The 15,386-nt window shown below is 47.4% G+C and overlaps 1 protein-coding gene across 1 annotated transcript in view; it reads right to left on the bottom strand.

The window, feature by feature from the left end:
• Positions 1-364: 364 nt before the first annotated feature.
• Positions 365-15,386, bottom strand: part of DMRT3 (doublesex and mab-3 related transcription factor 3) — a 16,585-nt gene continuing 1,563 nt past the window's right edge. The window contains exons 3-4 of the mRNA XM_040449433.1: positions 15,302-15,386; positions 365-2,105 (exon numbers count right to left, since the gene is read on the bottom strand). The exon at positions 15,302-15,386 is cut by the window's right edge and continues 40 nt beyond it. Coding sequence (XP_040305367.1) covers positions 1,138-2,105; positions 15,302-15,386 — 1,053 coding nt within the window. The 3' untranslated portion in view covers positions 365-1,137. The remainder of the gene's footprint in view (positions 2,106-15,301) is intronic.

The following is a 15,386-nucleotide window of genomic DNA, read 5'->3' as shown; positions in this document are numbered from 1 at the left end:
AGTCATACGCCCAACCGACTGAGCCACCCAGGCGCCACTCATTGTTACCTTATTCTTGAATGGGATCCTCCATTATAATCCCTGTTTATCTTGGACTCGTGGACAGGTAAGTTGGACAATTGCATACAGAAAGCGTTCTCTTACACAAAATAGGCTCTCGCCAAGTATCAGTTGAAGAATTCAAAGAATGGATGGAGGGGCTGAATTTAACTCTATTCTTAAGCAACAAATTCCCCATATTTCTCGAGGAGTGCCCCCTTTCACGGATACCTTGATTCCTGCTCCGTGTGCTAGCAAGTGGCTTTTACATCAAGTTTCTATCTTTCCAGATTCTCTTTCCACCAGCAGAAATGACATAAACGAAGATCATCTCCTTAGTTTATTTTTTTTTCTAGAGCCCTCAGCATGCTACAATAACCTGACAAAGCTTTATCTTGTGTTCATTTCACAATACATTTCATGCAGTTCACAGCTGTGATTTGGGTTTACATCGACATGACGCATGTGTCAATTCAGCCATGTAAAAAGAATTAATTCTTAATGGAGTTTGTCTCTGAAAACCGTCCAAGCTTAAATAAGCATGTGAGCAGTTCACTCTATTCTCAAGTGCAGTCTCTCTCAAATATGCAAGAAGGATTTTTAGCATAAGAATATAAGGTCCCTGTTCCGAGTCCATTTGCAACTAAACCATTTCCTTTAGGCTTTACATATCCTGAGGAATCCTCTTTCACAAAACTGCATTCAAGTATACTATTTTATGGGACATTCCGGGTTGAGTTGAGGAACGAGGCTGACCTTCAGCCTTACATCCCCAAATAACATCTTCCAGTGGACCCGGCTTTTCCCAAGACTATTCTTAGCATCAGACTCTCTTTTACAATACACATTCAGCACTAAAGCCACAGAGTAGAGCTATTTGGCATTTTCCAATGAAGTGCAAGAAATTAAATAAGTTATGTGTTTTTTGTTTTTTTTTTTTATTGCCAAGGTATAGAATCAAGCACAGTCACTTGGTGAAACAGAAGGAAAGGGGGGTATACACAGGTCGTGACCTCTCCTCGCGAGGGGGAGGGGGGTGTGAGGGAGGGGCAGATGCACAGAAAATGTCACCTGGTCCCCACCCGGCAGGTAAGCCCTTTAAGAGGATGTGTTGAGTATCCTGGAGTCCGAGGAGTCGGACCGCTCGTCGTAGTCGTCCTCGGTGTAGATGGACTGCTTGGCCACGATCGGACAGCCGTCGTCGGGGATGGAGATGCGGGGGTCCTCGGGGGCGCGCGCGGGGAGGACAGGCGAGCTCCGGAAGACGCCGGCTGAGTTAGTGGGGAAGGGGCCCACGTACTGGGACCTCAGCTGGTACTGCTGCTGCAGCGTCATCGTGTTCCACAGGGTGACGTCGTTGGGCAAAAAGGGGCTGGACTGGTTCCTCGCCAAGGTATTCCTCAGCATCAGCGGGTAGCGGGGCGGCTGGGGGAAGGGGTGCTGCAGGGGGACCGCCAAGGGGTTGGGGACAACGTTACTGGAGTCGGCGGAAAACCTCAGCGTGTCCGGGACCCTGAAGGCCGAGCCCACGGACCACTTGGACGAGGAGATGGGGTAGGAGCTCAGGCTGTGTTCGAAGATGTGGCCGTTGGAGGGCAGCACCAGCCCCTCGGGCTCGGCCGCAGTTCTGTCTGCCGCCGCGGAGACGGACGAGCGGCTGGACAGAAGGACCTCCACGGCGCTCACCAGGTCGCCCCCGCAGCCCTTCAGGATCAGCTCCAGCACCGTCGGCTTCTGGTTGGGGAATATTTTTTTTAACACTTCCAGGGGCGGTCTGTTGGCTTTCAGGCTGAAGGGCAGGGACACGGTCCCCGAGGGGCCCTCGATCAGCAGGTGGTTCTGCTCCGCGTGGTACCTGGGGCTGTCGGGGCGGCTCTCCGGGTTCCCGCCGTTTTTCTGGACCGCGTAGCCGCCTTCGTCCACCGACACGATCTCCGGGCTCTCGGGGGTGAAGCAGCCCTTACTTTTGGCCACATCCGGGGAGCTCCTCTGGTCGGCGTCTTTGTCGCTGAAGGTCTCTGTGTTATCAGCCGAGCTGCTGTCCCCCAGTCGTTCTTCAGTCAGATCTGAAAAGCAGAGGACAGCTAAGTTAATCCTTTGCTGGTGCGCATGGAGAGGAGCAGTTGGAGAGAGCCCCACACACGCATTTTGGAAGGGAACCACCACTCGGTGTTTGCTAACACACTTAAAAGCCTGCCTGCCTGCTTGCTTGCTTCCTAAAAAAAGGCTTGAACTCATGACCTTGAGATCAAGAGTCACATGCTCTACGACTGAGCCAGCCAGACACTCCTGTGCAGAAAGCCTTTTAAGAAAAATCCAAACCACCTCATCGGCAAACGGAGGGGAGGGAAGACTAAATAAAAATCTAGACATCGGAGTGAATTCTCAGACTAAGAATGTGCAGAGAAGCCTTGCCCTAAACACAGAACAGTGATGTGATCCCTATAACCGTTAAAGATGCAGCTGTCGTAGCAGTAACCATCGAAATAGGGACGCTCTGTAGTTCTAGGGATAAAAACAGCACAGGGGAGAGTAGGAAAATGAGCTTGGGTTTGTCTTCTGGCTACTTTTCTGCAAATGAGGTGGCTGGTGACATCTACCGACATCATCGGCTGGTACATGACCCCTAGATCCATAGAAGGGAATTTTAATATTTTCAATCCATTTCCCACAGGCAGATTTTGTGGTACATGTGTCTTGTGAATTGGTCGTATATTTCATCAGGTTACCATGTACAATAATGAGTCAATATCATTTCCAAAGTGAAAGAAAGGAGCCACGACACACTGAAATCTTTCTTTAAAAGCCACTGGAGGGACTGACAGACTGGAAGTTGAGGCAAGGCAAAACCAGCTGCGAATTCTGGACAGCGAGGCAGGTCGCATGACGGAAAGAAGGAAATGGCTGGAGAGCTTTGTCAAACTGCACAGGGGTCATGACCCATCAATGAAACAGTGCGCCCATAACTCCAGGACCACAGAGTGCAAGAGGTAAAAATGTTTCACCAACTGTTTTATTAGTAAGGTTCATGGAAAGGATTTAAAGATACCTTCTTGAATTATATTAAAAGGGGTGGGGGGTGGAGTTTCCTGGGTAAAGCAGAGATTGGCTGTGAACTTAAACCAGGTCCAATTTTAACATTTTGACTTAAGACATTACCCCCCAAAGGGCTAGGATTTCTACGCAGGCAGAAAGGAGTAGGTAAGACTGGTTTGCTTGCTTTGGACATGCCAACAGGCTTCTATAATAAAAGAACATATTCTTTATTAGCACGCTATATGCAAGTAGATTTTTATCCTTTAGAAAGCATATCCTGGCTGTCTCTACTCAAAGCCAGTGCAACTGATCTAAAGATGAAAATTATTAATGACCCAGTTGTCAGGTTGTAAACAATCGGTTTGCCTGTGTTTTCTACGGCCTGCCTGAATAGCTTCCTTGTCATTTTCTCTGTGGGCACACCTGATTATCTTTAGAATGCCAGCCGGTGAAATTTCATCACAGCCCTGTCAAAAGATCTATCTCCTTCTATTTGTTGTTGTTTATTTTAAAAGCCTTAAACAAAGGCCCATTTATGAACATTCTTCTAATATGGGATTTACTTCAAGCATAATGGAAAACTAGAAGGTGAGTTCTTCAACAGAGCAATAACTATGCGCCAAGCATAAATGAGCACCTTTTAAAATGTGCTTAAACTGTATCGGTACAACTTTCAGTCCTATGACTGATCTGGTACAAATTCACTTATCCCCAATTTGCATTTTAAGTAAACTACTGCTTTTTCTAAGACAAAATGTGAGGTTTGTATGTGGGGATCATCTGCAGCCCACATATATTATGCCAGCTCTGCTTTCGAGCACAGCTCGGGTTGGGGGCGGGGGGGGAGGTGCAGAAGACCTATCTTTGCAAGAGGAATTTGACATATTCCCTCTCGCAATTCCCCAGGACAGGGGATCCACATGTCCTCTCCTGAGTTAATGTGGTATTTGTTCTTGATCCAAAAGAGAAAAACAAGGACAAAGAAGCTTCTAGAGATTCTAATCAGAGAGACCTATGTCAACTTTCCTGACTCATGACCCCATGCACGCCTTTTGGCAGTTACTCTATTATTAAACCCTTGAAAATGAGTGGACAGGGACAGTATGTCAGCTCTGCACTGAACTGAACACACAATTGGACTTTGGCCCCTGCCCCGTGGAGCTTAGGAAAACAAGTCAAATACACTCCCCAGGTAAATATTAAATAATGTTTTAAATGCTATGTGCCTCTAAGCAGGGTTTTTTAATTTAACTTTAGCTTTCCTTACCTATCATTATCAGCATCGAGTATTTGTATCCCTGTAATATGCAAGATGCCGAGGGACATAGAAAAAAGGGAGTGAAAAATACCAGGAAGTATAAGACTTGTCCCTGACTGGAGGAGCTTATGATCTAGCTGAGCAGATAAAAGGCATGTGCAGGAAGAAAAGCAAACACAGCCAGACAGAACTTGCTTAGTATCAAATATGATACTTACTGTACACAAACATTCATAGTAGCATTATCTGCCATAGCCCAAAGGTGGAAGGAGCCCAAATGTCCACGGAAGGATGAATGGATAAATAAAATGTGGTGCATACGTACAATGCAGTATTATTCAGTCTCAAAATGTAATTCTGACACATGCTAGTGTGGGGATGAGCCTTGAAAATATACTAAGTGAAATAAGCCCATCACAAAAGGACACATATTCTATGGTTCCATTTATATGAGGTACCTGGAATAGACAAATTCAGAGATAAAAAGTAGAATGGGAGCGGCTGGGTGATTCAGTTGGTTAAGTATCCGCGTTTGGCTCAGGTCGTGATCTGAGCATCCAACTTCCGTTCAAGTCATGATCTGATGGCTCCTGAGTTCAAGCCCCCTGTGGCGCTCTGTGCTGACAGCTCAGAGCCTGGAGCCTGCTTTGGATTCTGGGTCTCCCTCTGTCTCTGTCCCTTCCTTGCTCTCTCTCTGTCTCTCTTTCTCAAAAAATACACAAACATTAAAACAAAAATTTTAGGGGCGCCTGGGTGGCTCAGTCAGTTAAGCGTCCGACCTCGGCTCAGGTCATGATCTCGCGGTCTGTGAGTTCAAGCCCCGCGTCGGGATCTGTGCTGACAGCTCGGAGCCTGGAGCCTGCTTCGGATTCTGTGTCTTCCTCTCTCTCTGACCCTCCCCCGTTCATGTTCTGTCTATCTCTGTCTCAAAAATAAATAAATGTTTAAAAAAAAAATTTAAAGAAAGTAGAATAATCGTTCCCAGGGCCAGAGGGAAAAGAGGAAATGGGGACATATGGTTTAATAGGTATAGGGTTTCAATTTCAGAAGAAAAAGTTCCGGAAATGGACACTAGTGCGGTTGCACAACATTATGAATGCACTTAATGTCACTACATTGTAACCCTAAAAAAGGTTAAAAGAGTTAAATCTCACATTATGTGTATTTTACCACAATAAGAAAAGAGAAAGAATGGGACACACAGTATCAGAGCAGTATAGGAGATGGTGAGATTTAAAAAAAAAATTTTTTTAACATTTATTCACCTTTGAGAGACAGAGACAGAGCACAAGCTGGGGCAGGGCAGAGAGAGAGGGAGACACAGAATCCAAGGCAGGCTCCAGGCTCTGAGCTGTCAACACAGAGCCCGATGCGGGGCTCGAACCCATGAACTACGAGATCGTGACTTGAACGGAAGTTGGACGCTTAACCGACTGAGCCACCCAGGTGCCCCAAGCGTCTTCTTTTAAATGACAGTTTTTCTCAGGACATCCGTCTGGCTCAGTCCACAAAGCACGTGACTCTTGATCTCTAGGTAGTGTGTTCAAGCCCCACGTTGAGGATAGAATTTACTTAAAAAAAAATTTTTTTTTTTTAAAAGATCATTTTTCCCATGCTGGATAAGTTGCAAATGCTGCAAATATTTGTGGAAAATGTCTGGAGGTCTACCACCAAATTCAGTCCTCCACAGAACACGTCAGGCTCCAGAAGAAAGTGAGTCAAGGAGCCGAAGTTCGCTCCCAGAAGAGCTAGAGAAGGATGTTCTGGCCCATCTGACCTATTTGCCGTCGTGAAAACGTATTTTTCCCCCCAATCTACTGGATACTAGATGACAGGACTATAAATCTGACAACGCAAAATGCCAGTTTATAACTATTTTCCCGTCTTGCAGAAGAGGCCACAATAGCATCTTATACGGGTACCAGCTCTTCACCAACTGTGAACCTCCAGACTGCAACAGTCCCTTCCTTTATTTTCTTGCGCCACCCTGTCCCCCTGCTATGGTGACACGCCCCCAGCAGCCTGTGCTTGCTTCCTGTTCCTTCTCAGTGGGGGGGGGGGGGGGGGATTGTGCTGATTCATCCAGACACTCTTGTCAGGTTTCTGGGCGGTCAGCCTCCCCAGCTCAGTGCCCAGGCTACGGCCCAGTGGTCAAAAAAATAAAAAATAAAAAGCTAACAGGATGTCACAGGAATCAAGTCTACAAATTCAGGGCATTCCAACTAACTGGGCTCAGCACTGTTCATATCCTGTTCAAAGGGAAGACAGAAGCCATTGAAGGAAACAAGGTGTGGGACACATCTATGGCCTTCATGCACCTGAGTATTGCGTGAGCAGAATTCATATCAACAGCCAAGGCTCTTGGGGTTTCAAAAGTGGACAAGGGAAGACTAGGCTCTCACTTTGTGGCACTTCTGTTCACCCAGCAGTAACTTCTCAAGGGCAGAATGGAGAGTCCCTGCACTCCTGTGGCACTGTGGTATCTACAATTGGTTGTACTGTTGTCCCTAACCTAGGTGTATTGTAAATTACCCAGATGTACTGTAAATTATTCTATAAATACAGACTTCCACAAGTAATTATAGAGGGTGAGTTTTGCGGCCCGTGATAAAGTACAACTTAATAACAGGTGTTTCTTTACATCTCTAGGGGTTTTTTTTCCCTAAACGAACTTTGCAAAATGTTCATGTTGGCTTAAAACACAAAGGCCTTTCTAGATACGGAAATGTGACACTGCTAACCAATGGAATGGAAAGGGAAATCGTCCCCACTCTACCCTCTTTCTTTTTGAAACTGACACCCTCATTCCTAGAACATGGAGAGTAAGAATATACTCCAACTGATAACATGTCTACCCCTGGTAATAGAGGCACACAAAGCCAAACCTCGTCTTCAAAAAGGAGAAAGAAATCAATTTCATCTGATATTCCAAATTACCTATTGAAAGTGATACAATCTGTTTTTTTTTAATTTTTAAAAAATGTTTATTTATTGTTGAGAGAGAGACAGAGAATGAGCAAGTGAGGGACAGAAAGAGAGGGAGACCCAGAATCCATAGCAGGCTCCAGGCTCTGAGCTGTCAGCACAGAGCCTGATGTGGGGCTCGAACCCATAAGCCATGAGATCATGACCTGAGCTGAAGTCGGAGGCTTAAATGACTGAGCCACCCTGGTACCCTATAATCTGCTGTTTCTAATGCTTAAACACCCAGGTATTTTAAAAATCTTTCTATTCATTCTTCCATGTCATATTTTTCATGATACAGAATTAGTCCTAGGGGCGCCTGGGTGGCTCAGTCAGTTGAGCGTCTGACATCGGCTCAGGTCATGATCTCACAACTTGTGAGTTCCAGCCCTGCTTCAGGCTCTGTGCTAACGGCTCAGAGCCTGGAGCCTGCTTCGTATTCTGTGTCTCCCTCTCTTTCTGCCCTTCCCCTGCTCATGCTCTGTCTCTCTCTCTCAACAATAAATAAACATTAAAAAAAAAAAATTAGTCCTAGCCACCCCTCAACTAAACCATTCACTGAGCTTTAAGTATTTAAAAGAAGTAGATATTCAATTCAGAAGGAATTTTTTTCCATCCATGATAATGCTACCAACTTCAAAAAATACATAAACCTTAAGATAGCTCCAAGACTTTTTTTTTTTCTTTTGCTACAGACCATAACTAGGGAGGGAAACTGAATAGTCACCCAAAAGTGACTTCCAATCTAAAACTACAGTTTGCAAAAAGTCTTTAGAGGACTTTTTAAATATGAAAATGTAGTTACATGTTTAAAAAAAAAAAACCCTAGGTATTCATTTCAAATATTTGGGGAAGTCTATACCATGTATGGGAAATAAACATTCTGCTCAATACACATAAAAATAGAGAGAGATTCTTTCAGACTCTAACGTGGTGGATTTATCCATTCTATCCAATTATAGCTACAAAAAAATAGATCTTGAATGAAAACACAAAAACATTGGCATAGAGAGGGATGTTTCCTAGTGCGAAAGTCAGTGGACTTTTTTTTTCTTTTGAAATTATGTCATACATTTTGAAACATGAATTGTACCCCTTGTTCTGTCGACTTGAGCTTGGGGGAGGGGGGACACACCTGTAACTAACTGTTCCCTGAAGGGTCATTTTCCAAGCACACCAGTCTTACAGCAATGACAGAAAAGGAAGGAACCTAGGCTGGACAGGGCTTCTCGAAGAGACCAATGCCCAATCAGAATGCCCAACATACTTTTTTACATTTTCTGTTATTTTTATCTCACGCTAGAAGTGCTGCATCATAAAAAAACAAAAACGAAAAACTGAATGGGTGAAGATCTAAAGTAGAGCAGGGAATGAATGTAGGTGGAAAATCATTCCTTTTCTTCTGTGTGTGTGTGTGGGGGTGGTATGGATCCTGTGAAAAGTATAGACAGTCATGCTTTGCTTTTTAAAATTCATTAACAACACTAGCTTACTAATGTGTGAAGGAATCAGGATGGTTCCTTGGGATCAATATTTGGGGGAACATTGGGCAGAACTTAAGGAAATAAGAGGCTTGCAACAGCGGACTTTGTATGTCTCGCAAAAATTTAGTTTTGAACTTTGTTGACTCAGGAACACTTTCAAGAAGGAGGAAAATTACCCATAAATCTACCTGTTTATCTGGTACTTATAAAAATGCGGCCATTGGGGCGCCTGGGTGGCTCAGGTCATGATCTCATGTTTTGTGAGTTCGAGCCCTACGTAGGGCTCTGGCCTGACAGGGAGGAGCCTGCTTGGGATTCTCTTTCTCTCTCTCAAAAAAATTAATCAGCATTTTTTTAATGTAGCTGTCTACTCATTCATACATCTATTTAACAAAAACCTTAAGTCTCCTACTATGTTCCCAGGCACTGTATTAGGGAAGATTATACAGAGCTGATCAAAACCTTGCCTCTCGGCCACTGAGAGGCTTACAGTTTACTGATTCATCTTCTGTAAAAATTTCTGTCACCTATGCGGTTGGTCACATCTTACACTGAAATGCAGCAAATAACTAAAAGGCCGGTAGCTGGGCAGACTGTGCTGTATCCACGGGGTTCACATTGTTGTAAACATTCACCTGGAGAGACAAAGCTTGCAACAAATACTCATCCCTGAACTAATAAAAGTAATAAACTAAAAGTAATAAACGGTGGGGGGGGGGGCAGAATACCAATCCCCGCTTTGTACAATGTATGCCTGCCTAGTCATTGCAATAAAGAGAGAGAGAGAGAGAGAGAGAGAGAGATTAGAGATTCAGTAAAGAACTGACCTTCTGAATGTTCAGTTTTCCATAATACTGTTACTCAGCACTTGACTGTGCTTATTTTTATAGCTATTTAATTATAAAATAAAATGGAAAAAAACTACACATAGTTTTGTTGTCGGTTCCCCTTAGTTTCCTTGGAGAACCCGAGTCTGCAGTGCTCAGGCAGTAGATGGACCTGTGACCACCAGCTGTTACTACTCAGGCCTTGATCTCTGCCTTGAGCCCCCCCCCCCCTCCCATTCCCCAGTCCCCAGTCCATACCCCAGTTCCCCGCCCACTGCCTCATCTCCTCCCCAGACAAGAAGATCCAGGGACCTGAGAAGCCAGAACAAGTTAAAAAGCCAAAGAAAGGAGGAAAGCCAGAGGGGAGGAAGAGGGGAAGGGAGGAGTAAGGGAGGCAGGGAGGAGGCAAAAGATTTTTGCTGAGCTCCTCCCTCCCAGGAAGAGGTGCAACAGTTCCAGAAAGGGGCTCCAAGTCCTCCAGGGACGTTGATTTATGAAGATTTACTCACTTTCTCTCTGTAAAGCTGTTAGCAGAAAGTGCTGACTGGCTGCAGCAAAGAATTTCTCATCAATGCTCTTTGATTGTATTTTGCAAACAAAATGCCTGTTGCTTGGTAACATTTCACTTGAGCCTGACCTTCCCCGAAAGTTATTGCTATCAGATTCGATTTACACTGTCCTCCTGTGATTACTGTAATCTTTTAAACCCGGGAGTTCATCCATCAGGGAAAAGAAAAGTTGGTTGTGTAAGTCGAGAGCGCGGCTATCGGCCAGATTTATAACCCGGAGGAGTGTGTTGGGGTGGGGGTGGGGGGATCGTTCCCGGGCGGCCGCGGACCTGCCGCTCCCAGACGCGTTTTTCCTGCCAACCCTGTCCTCAGCGCCGCAAGACGGACACTCGGGGCCCCGAGGAGAGAAAGAAGCTGGTGGACGCGCAGGAGCGACCCCCACCCGGAGTGGCGCCCTGCGGGGTGATTGGGTGGGTTCGGCCTCGGCCTGGGGCCGCCAGACATGCAGGTCGCCCCGTTAAATGTGAACTTCAGATGAATAACCAAGGGTTTTTTAGTCGAAATATGCCCCATGCGATATTTGACATGTTATTTTTTGTGTGTGTTTGCCTATTTGCACATTTTTGTGCTACCTCTGACACCCCACCGGAGCTCGAGAGGCAGCGGGGAGGGCTCAGAGGGGCTGCCGGCTTCTCCAACCCTGCAGCGCGCCGGCCCAGGAGCGAGCGGGGAGGGAGCCGACCGCGGCGCCCGACCCGCCGCCCGCTGTCTCCCCGGGACCGGGTGCAAGGGGACGGCGGCCCGGTGCCGCCGCGAAAACGCCTTCCCTAGCCTTCCCGCACCGCCGCCCTCGGAGAGGAAAGCCCCAGCCCCGGGTGACGCTGCGGGCTCCCCGAGTCGCGGACCGCGGCCCGGGGCCACCGCCCGCACTTGCGGCGCTCCCGGGGCAGCGTGCACAGCCCCCGCTTCGCACCCCCTAAACCGGCCCCGGAGTAAGGGCTTGGAGGAGGCCACTGGTACAGGACCGCTCCTTCCTCTGCATTGGGTTAGTTTCTGTGTTTCAGAGTGCAACCTGCTTGCGAGTCGGGTTCCTCGCCTCAAATCTGGCCTCCTTAAATAACCAGACCCCCGTTTTAAAAAATTCATAGGTACACTTCATGAATGACTTTGAAGTCTTCCCCGCTTTTTTCGTTTGCTTCTAGCCTGTATTCACCAGGGTTTTCCATTCTGGCCTGGACCAGTGATCCAGTAACAATCATACTTGCAGGTGCCTCTGTCTCTTTAAAAAAAAAAAAAAATTAAAGTAAAATTAAAAATTAGGAAGCAGACTGGACAGGACCAATCAAGCTGGAGCAGAAAAGCACAGAGTCTGCATTAAGTTGCTAGGAGGTGCCCCGCAGGAGGTAAAATTAAATAAAGGCAGTTTTCCAAAATCTCCTTACTTCTTTCCCTGTAAGTCTCTTTGCTCCTTTTCAGGAGAAACACCCAGGAAAGGAGCTCCTACTTTCCTATATGATCCTGTTCTTCTATTCCTAACCAAATAAGCTGGCTTTCTGTTTCTTTTTTTCCTTTAAGAACATTTTAAAGAACTTGTGTGCATATTTATTTTGTAGATAAATGTAGGAAGAATCTATAACTACAGGTCTTTCCTTGCACAGTGGGGAGGAGACCAAGGACACACTCCCAGAGGAAAGGGGGGGGGAGGGATGAGAACACAGGAATGTAACTTTAGCTCCTCACCTTGGTCGTGACCCTTAACTTTCCTCAGCTCTTGAGCCCACGTCCTGAAAGGCTGGCTTGGCTGGTTGAAGCTGCTGACTCAGACACACTAAGAGCTGAAAGATGTTCACACTTCCCATGATATTTTCATGGGGGGAGGGGAGAGAGTGAGGAGGGAACTTAGGAAAATAAGCGAGTCAATGGTATAAAAGAAGCCTAAATTCGAATTTGGGGCTCAATCAAAATCTAATAATATCAGACCAGCCATAGACGATAATCAAGCAGCAAGGGAGGAAAAAAGAATGCTTCAATCCTTAACTAGAATAACATTAAGGTATGAAATTTCTCCTTAAAACCACCACCACATTGAAAGGAATGCTCCATGAACTACACCGTTAGATAAAATAACCCCTATTCCTTCTAAGAATTTGATGCAGGATTTTGGGAAAGATTTCTTCAAGCAACAAAACCAAGTCTGGGGGTTAACCTGTCACTCCCCTAACAGGGTGTGTTTTCTCCAATGGGTGCCCAGCAAAGGTACCCTTCTCTCTCTCAGGCCAGCGCTTTTCTCAAGGATTTCTGGAGAGGGAAAAAGATTCCTGAGTTTGTGCACCTGTGTTTGTATCCAACAACAACAACAAAAAAAACCTGTTTGTATCCAACAACAACAACAAAAAAAACCTACGTCTCCATAGCTGTGTACTAAAGAGGCCCTTTGCAAAACGAAGCGCGTTTTTGACACCGGTAACACAAAGAAACAAATCTCGGTGATGTGTCAGCAGATATTTACATTCCTAATGGTCTGTGAGCTTCTTGTCCGTGTGGACACGTGGATGTACTATTCCAACAGACCTTCACCTACCTCTCTAAACCGTAGTGAGCTACTGGTACGGGAGTATCGGATGTGCTTCTCAATGCGCATGGCATGTTACATACAAACACAGTACAAAAATAATTGCAAAAAGGGAAAATACAGGATAATACAGACAGCCAGAGCAATCACATCTAGACAGTTTTTTTCCCTAACTTAAACCCCAAAGAGCCTTTCTCCATAAAAAGCACTGCATAGAACTGATCCGCTTGTGTGCAAGACTTCCTAATGGGAAATAATTATCTGTTCTTTTTCTGCCTCCTCCCACCACTGGATTGGTGGTTGGCTTCTTTTTTTTTTTTTTTTTTTTTTTTGGAATTATGGGGTTGAACCAATTGAAAGAAGAGAACAAAAGTTGTATAAATGAACGTGCAAGGTATGTGGTGTGACCAGCTGGAAACTGAGCTTTTGGTCCCTGATGGCTCACCAACCACCCACCCCCCCCAACCCCTGCGCCATCACTCTGACCTCTCCTTGTGGTAAATCCTAGTCTCCTTTTCAATTATTTGTTTTCAACTTGGAAGGCTCAGGCTATCCCGGAATAATTGGTATGAAGTGAGAGAGAGAGCCCCAAGTCTGGTTTGTCCAGTTGAAATCTGTCTCCCTCTTTTATTCCCCCACAGCACACTGCCACAGCTGCTACCCCGCCCTCCTTCCCCCCTTCCGGCTGGCTCTCCCTCCCCCTCCTACCCTGGCTGTTTTGGTTTGGGGACTCTTCAGAGACCCTGAACTTTGGCTATCCCAAGGGATGGTTTGAAGAGCACAGGATGTGAAAGAATCTCCTGGACAAAGACTCCAGAAGCCAATGCCCTTGGGGTGCCGTCGGGCAGATGGCCCCTGCAAAATGCTACTACCCCCTCCCCAGAAACTCCAACTCCTGCTCTGGTGCTGGGGAGATGAAGACAGGGAAACTGGAAACGGAAAGGCTAAGCAGAGTCAGTGGCATGGATCAGCTTCTAGAACCGAGAAGACAAAGCTCTCCTAGTTACTAACTTGTCCTAACTTAAAGGAGAAAAGCAAAAAGGATCTTCTTTCTCCCTACCTCCTCTTTCTCTGTGGTAAATCTATAAATACAAAGAGATCGGGTGGGACAAAAGCGAGTGGGGGGGGGGGGCCTCATTACTCAGAGACAGGAGTATACCCAACCTACTTTGGATTAAATGTCCACAAAACCCACGTTCAGCAAACTGTCCTCTGTCCAGAAAACGCCCAGTCTTACTCTTCACATAACATGTTCTCAGAGCTTCAGGCCTTCAGATCATAACTGAGCAACGGGGACAGCCGAACTGGGCCATCCAGGCTGCCTACCAACTCACCCCAAAATGAGTGAGTCTGTATTTCCCCAGCTGCACCCAGCAGTCCAGTGCTCCTGAAAGCATCTCTCCAGAAGCCAGGGGTGATGTCTTTTTTGGCGGTGGGGTGGTCATAAGCTCTATCAGTTCTCCCTACAGGAGGGTGCTGGGACTTCCAGGGCCTTCCCTCTCCCAAGTCCAGCACAGCCCCCTACTCCCCTTCCTAGGAAGATGGGCTTTTTTCCTGTATATATTTGCCCCAGTCCCAGTCCACGGGAAACGTCAAACACACGTCCTCTCAAATCGAAGAGCCTAAAATCAAAGCGGCACTGGGCTGGGCAGGACAGCAAGCTAGAGACTCCCCAGGAGCAAAGACACTCAACTGAGGCCTGGAGGAAGGAAACGGAAGTGGGGAGGTGGGGTGGGGGGGGGGGCGTATGACCACCTCCGGGACACTGGGTAGACCCATCCTCTTTACAGCACCCAAGAGAGGAAAGGGGAGGTGACAGAGCCTTTGCTCCAAATCCCTGGCTTAGCAGCATGCGGCCCAGAACCTGGGAAAGGGCTGGGCAGAGGCGTCCTTCTCCATTGGAGGTCAGGTTCTGAGACACAGATGAGGGCGGCCGGGGAACGGTGTTTAAAGGATTTGAGCAGCTCTGCAAAAGCTGGGTGCGCCAGATTCTGGGTCCCCGCTACGAATTCGGGAACGTTTCCGGCTCTTTTTAACTAGGCTTGTAAATGAGGCTTCTTCAGCAAATTGCAAGAAGCTGGAAGCCACCGTGCGCTACTGGAAAGGCTTCGGGTCCGCTCCAGTCCCTTGGAGTCCGAGAAGCAAGCCCAGCTCGGACTCAGCCAAGCCCTGGCCTAGACTAGTCACCTGCACCTACCTGTTCCAACCTCCAAAGACAAGGCCCCCTAAGCCCGCAGCCAGAAAAGCCGGGCCACGCGATGGGGTGTGGGCCCGCGTGGGTTTTAATTTGGTCCTGTTTCGAGCTCTTTATTTACCGGCTGAAGCAGCCACGTCCCCCTTTTTACCTGGGGAAGGTATTTGACAAGCCCAATGCACGGTCCCGCCGTTTGGCTCGCCGGCGCCGCGCCTGTCCGGCCCGTGCCCGGGCTCTACCTGCTCCGGGTCCGGACTGAAAACCAGCCCGCGCCGGGAGAGTGTGAACCGGCTCGGCGGGACTTTGAAGGGAAGGCCCGAACCCCTGCCTCGGGGCCTCCCGGGCCAGACCGCGGCGGCCGCTCCCAAGTTTTCGCCCACGCGCCGCGCCCGGCTCCCGCACCGCAAGACGCTCGTACCTGGCTTGGCGAGGGGCGCCTGCAACGCCCCGGGCTGGGACTCGGCGGCGGCCCAGCGCAGCGCGGCGGCCGCAGCCAACTCGGC

Source organism: Herpailurus yagouaroundi, unplaced genomic scaffold (assembly GCF_014898765.1).
Source record: "Herpailurus yagouaroundi ecotype Mexico unplaced genomic scaffold, PumYag 199, whole genome shotgun sequence".
In the NCBI taxonomy this organism is placed as follows: domain Eukaryota; kingdom Metazoa; phylum Chordata; class Mammalia; order Carnivora; family Felidae; genus Herpailurus; species Herpailurus yagouaroundi.
This window is presented reverse-complemented; position numbering and strand designations above follow the sequence as displayed.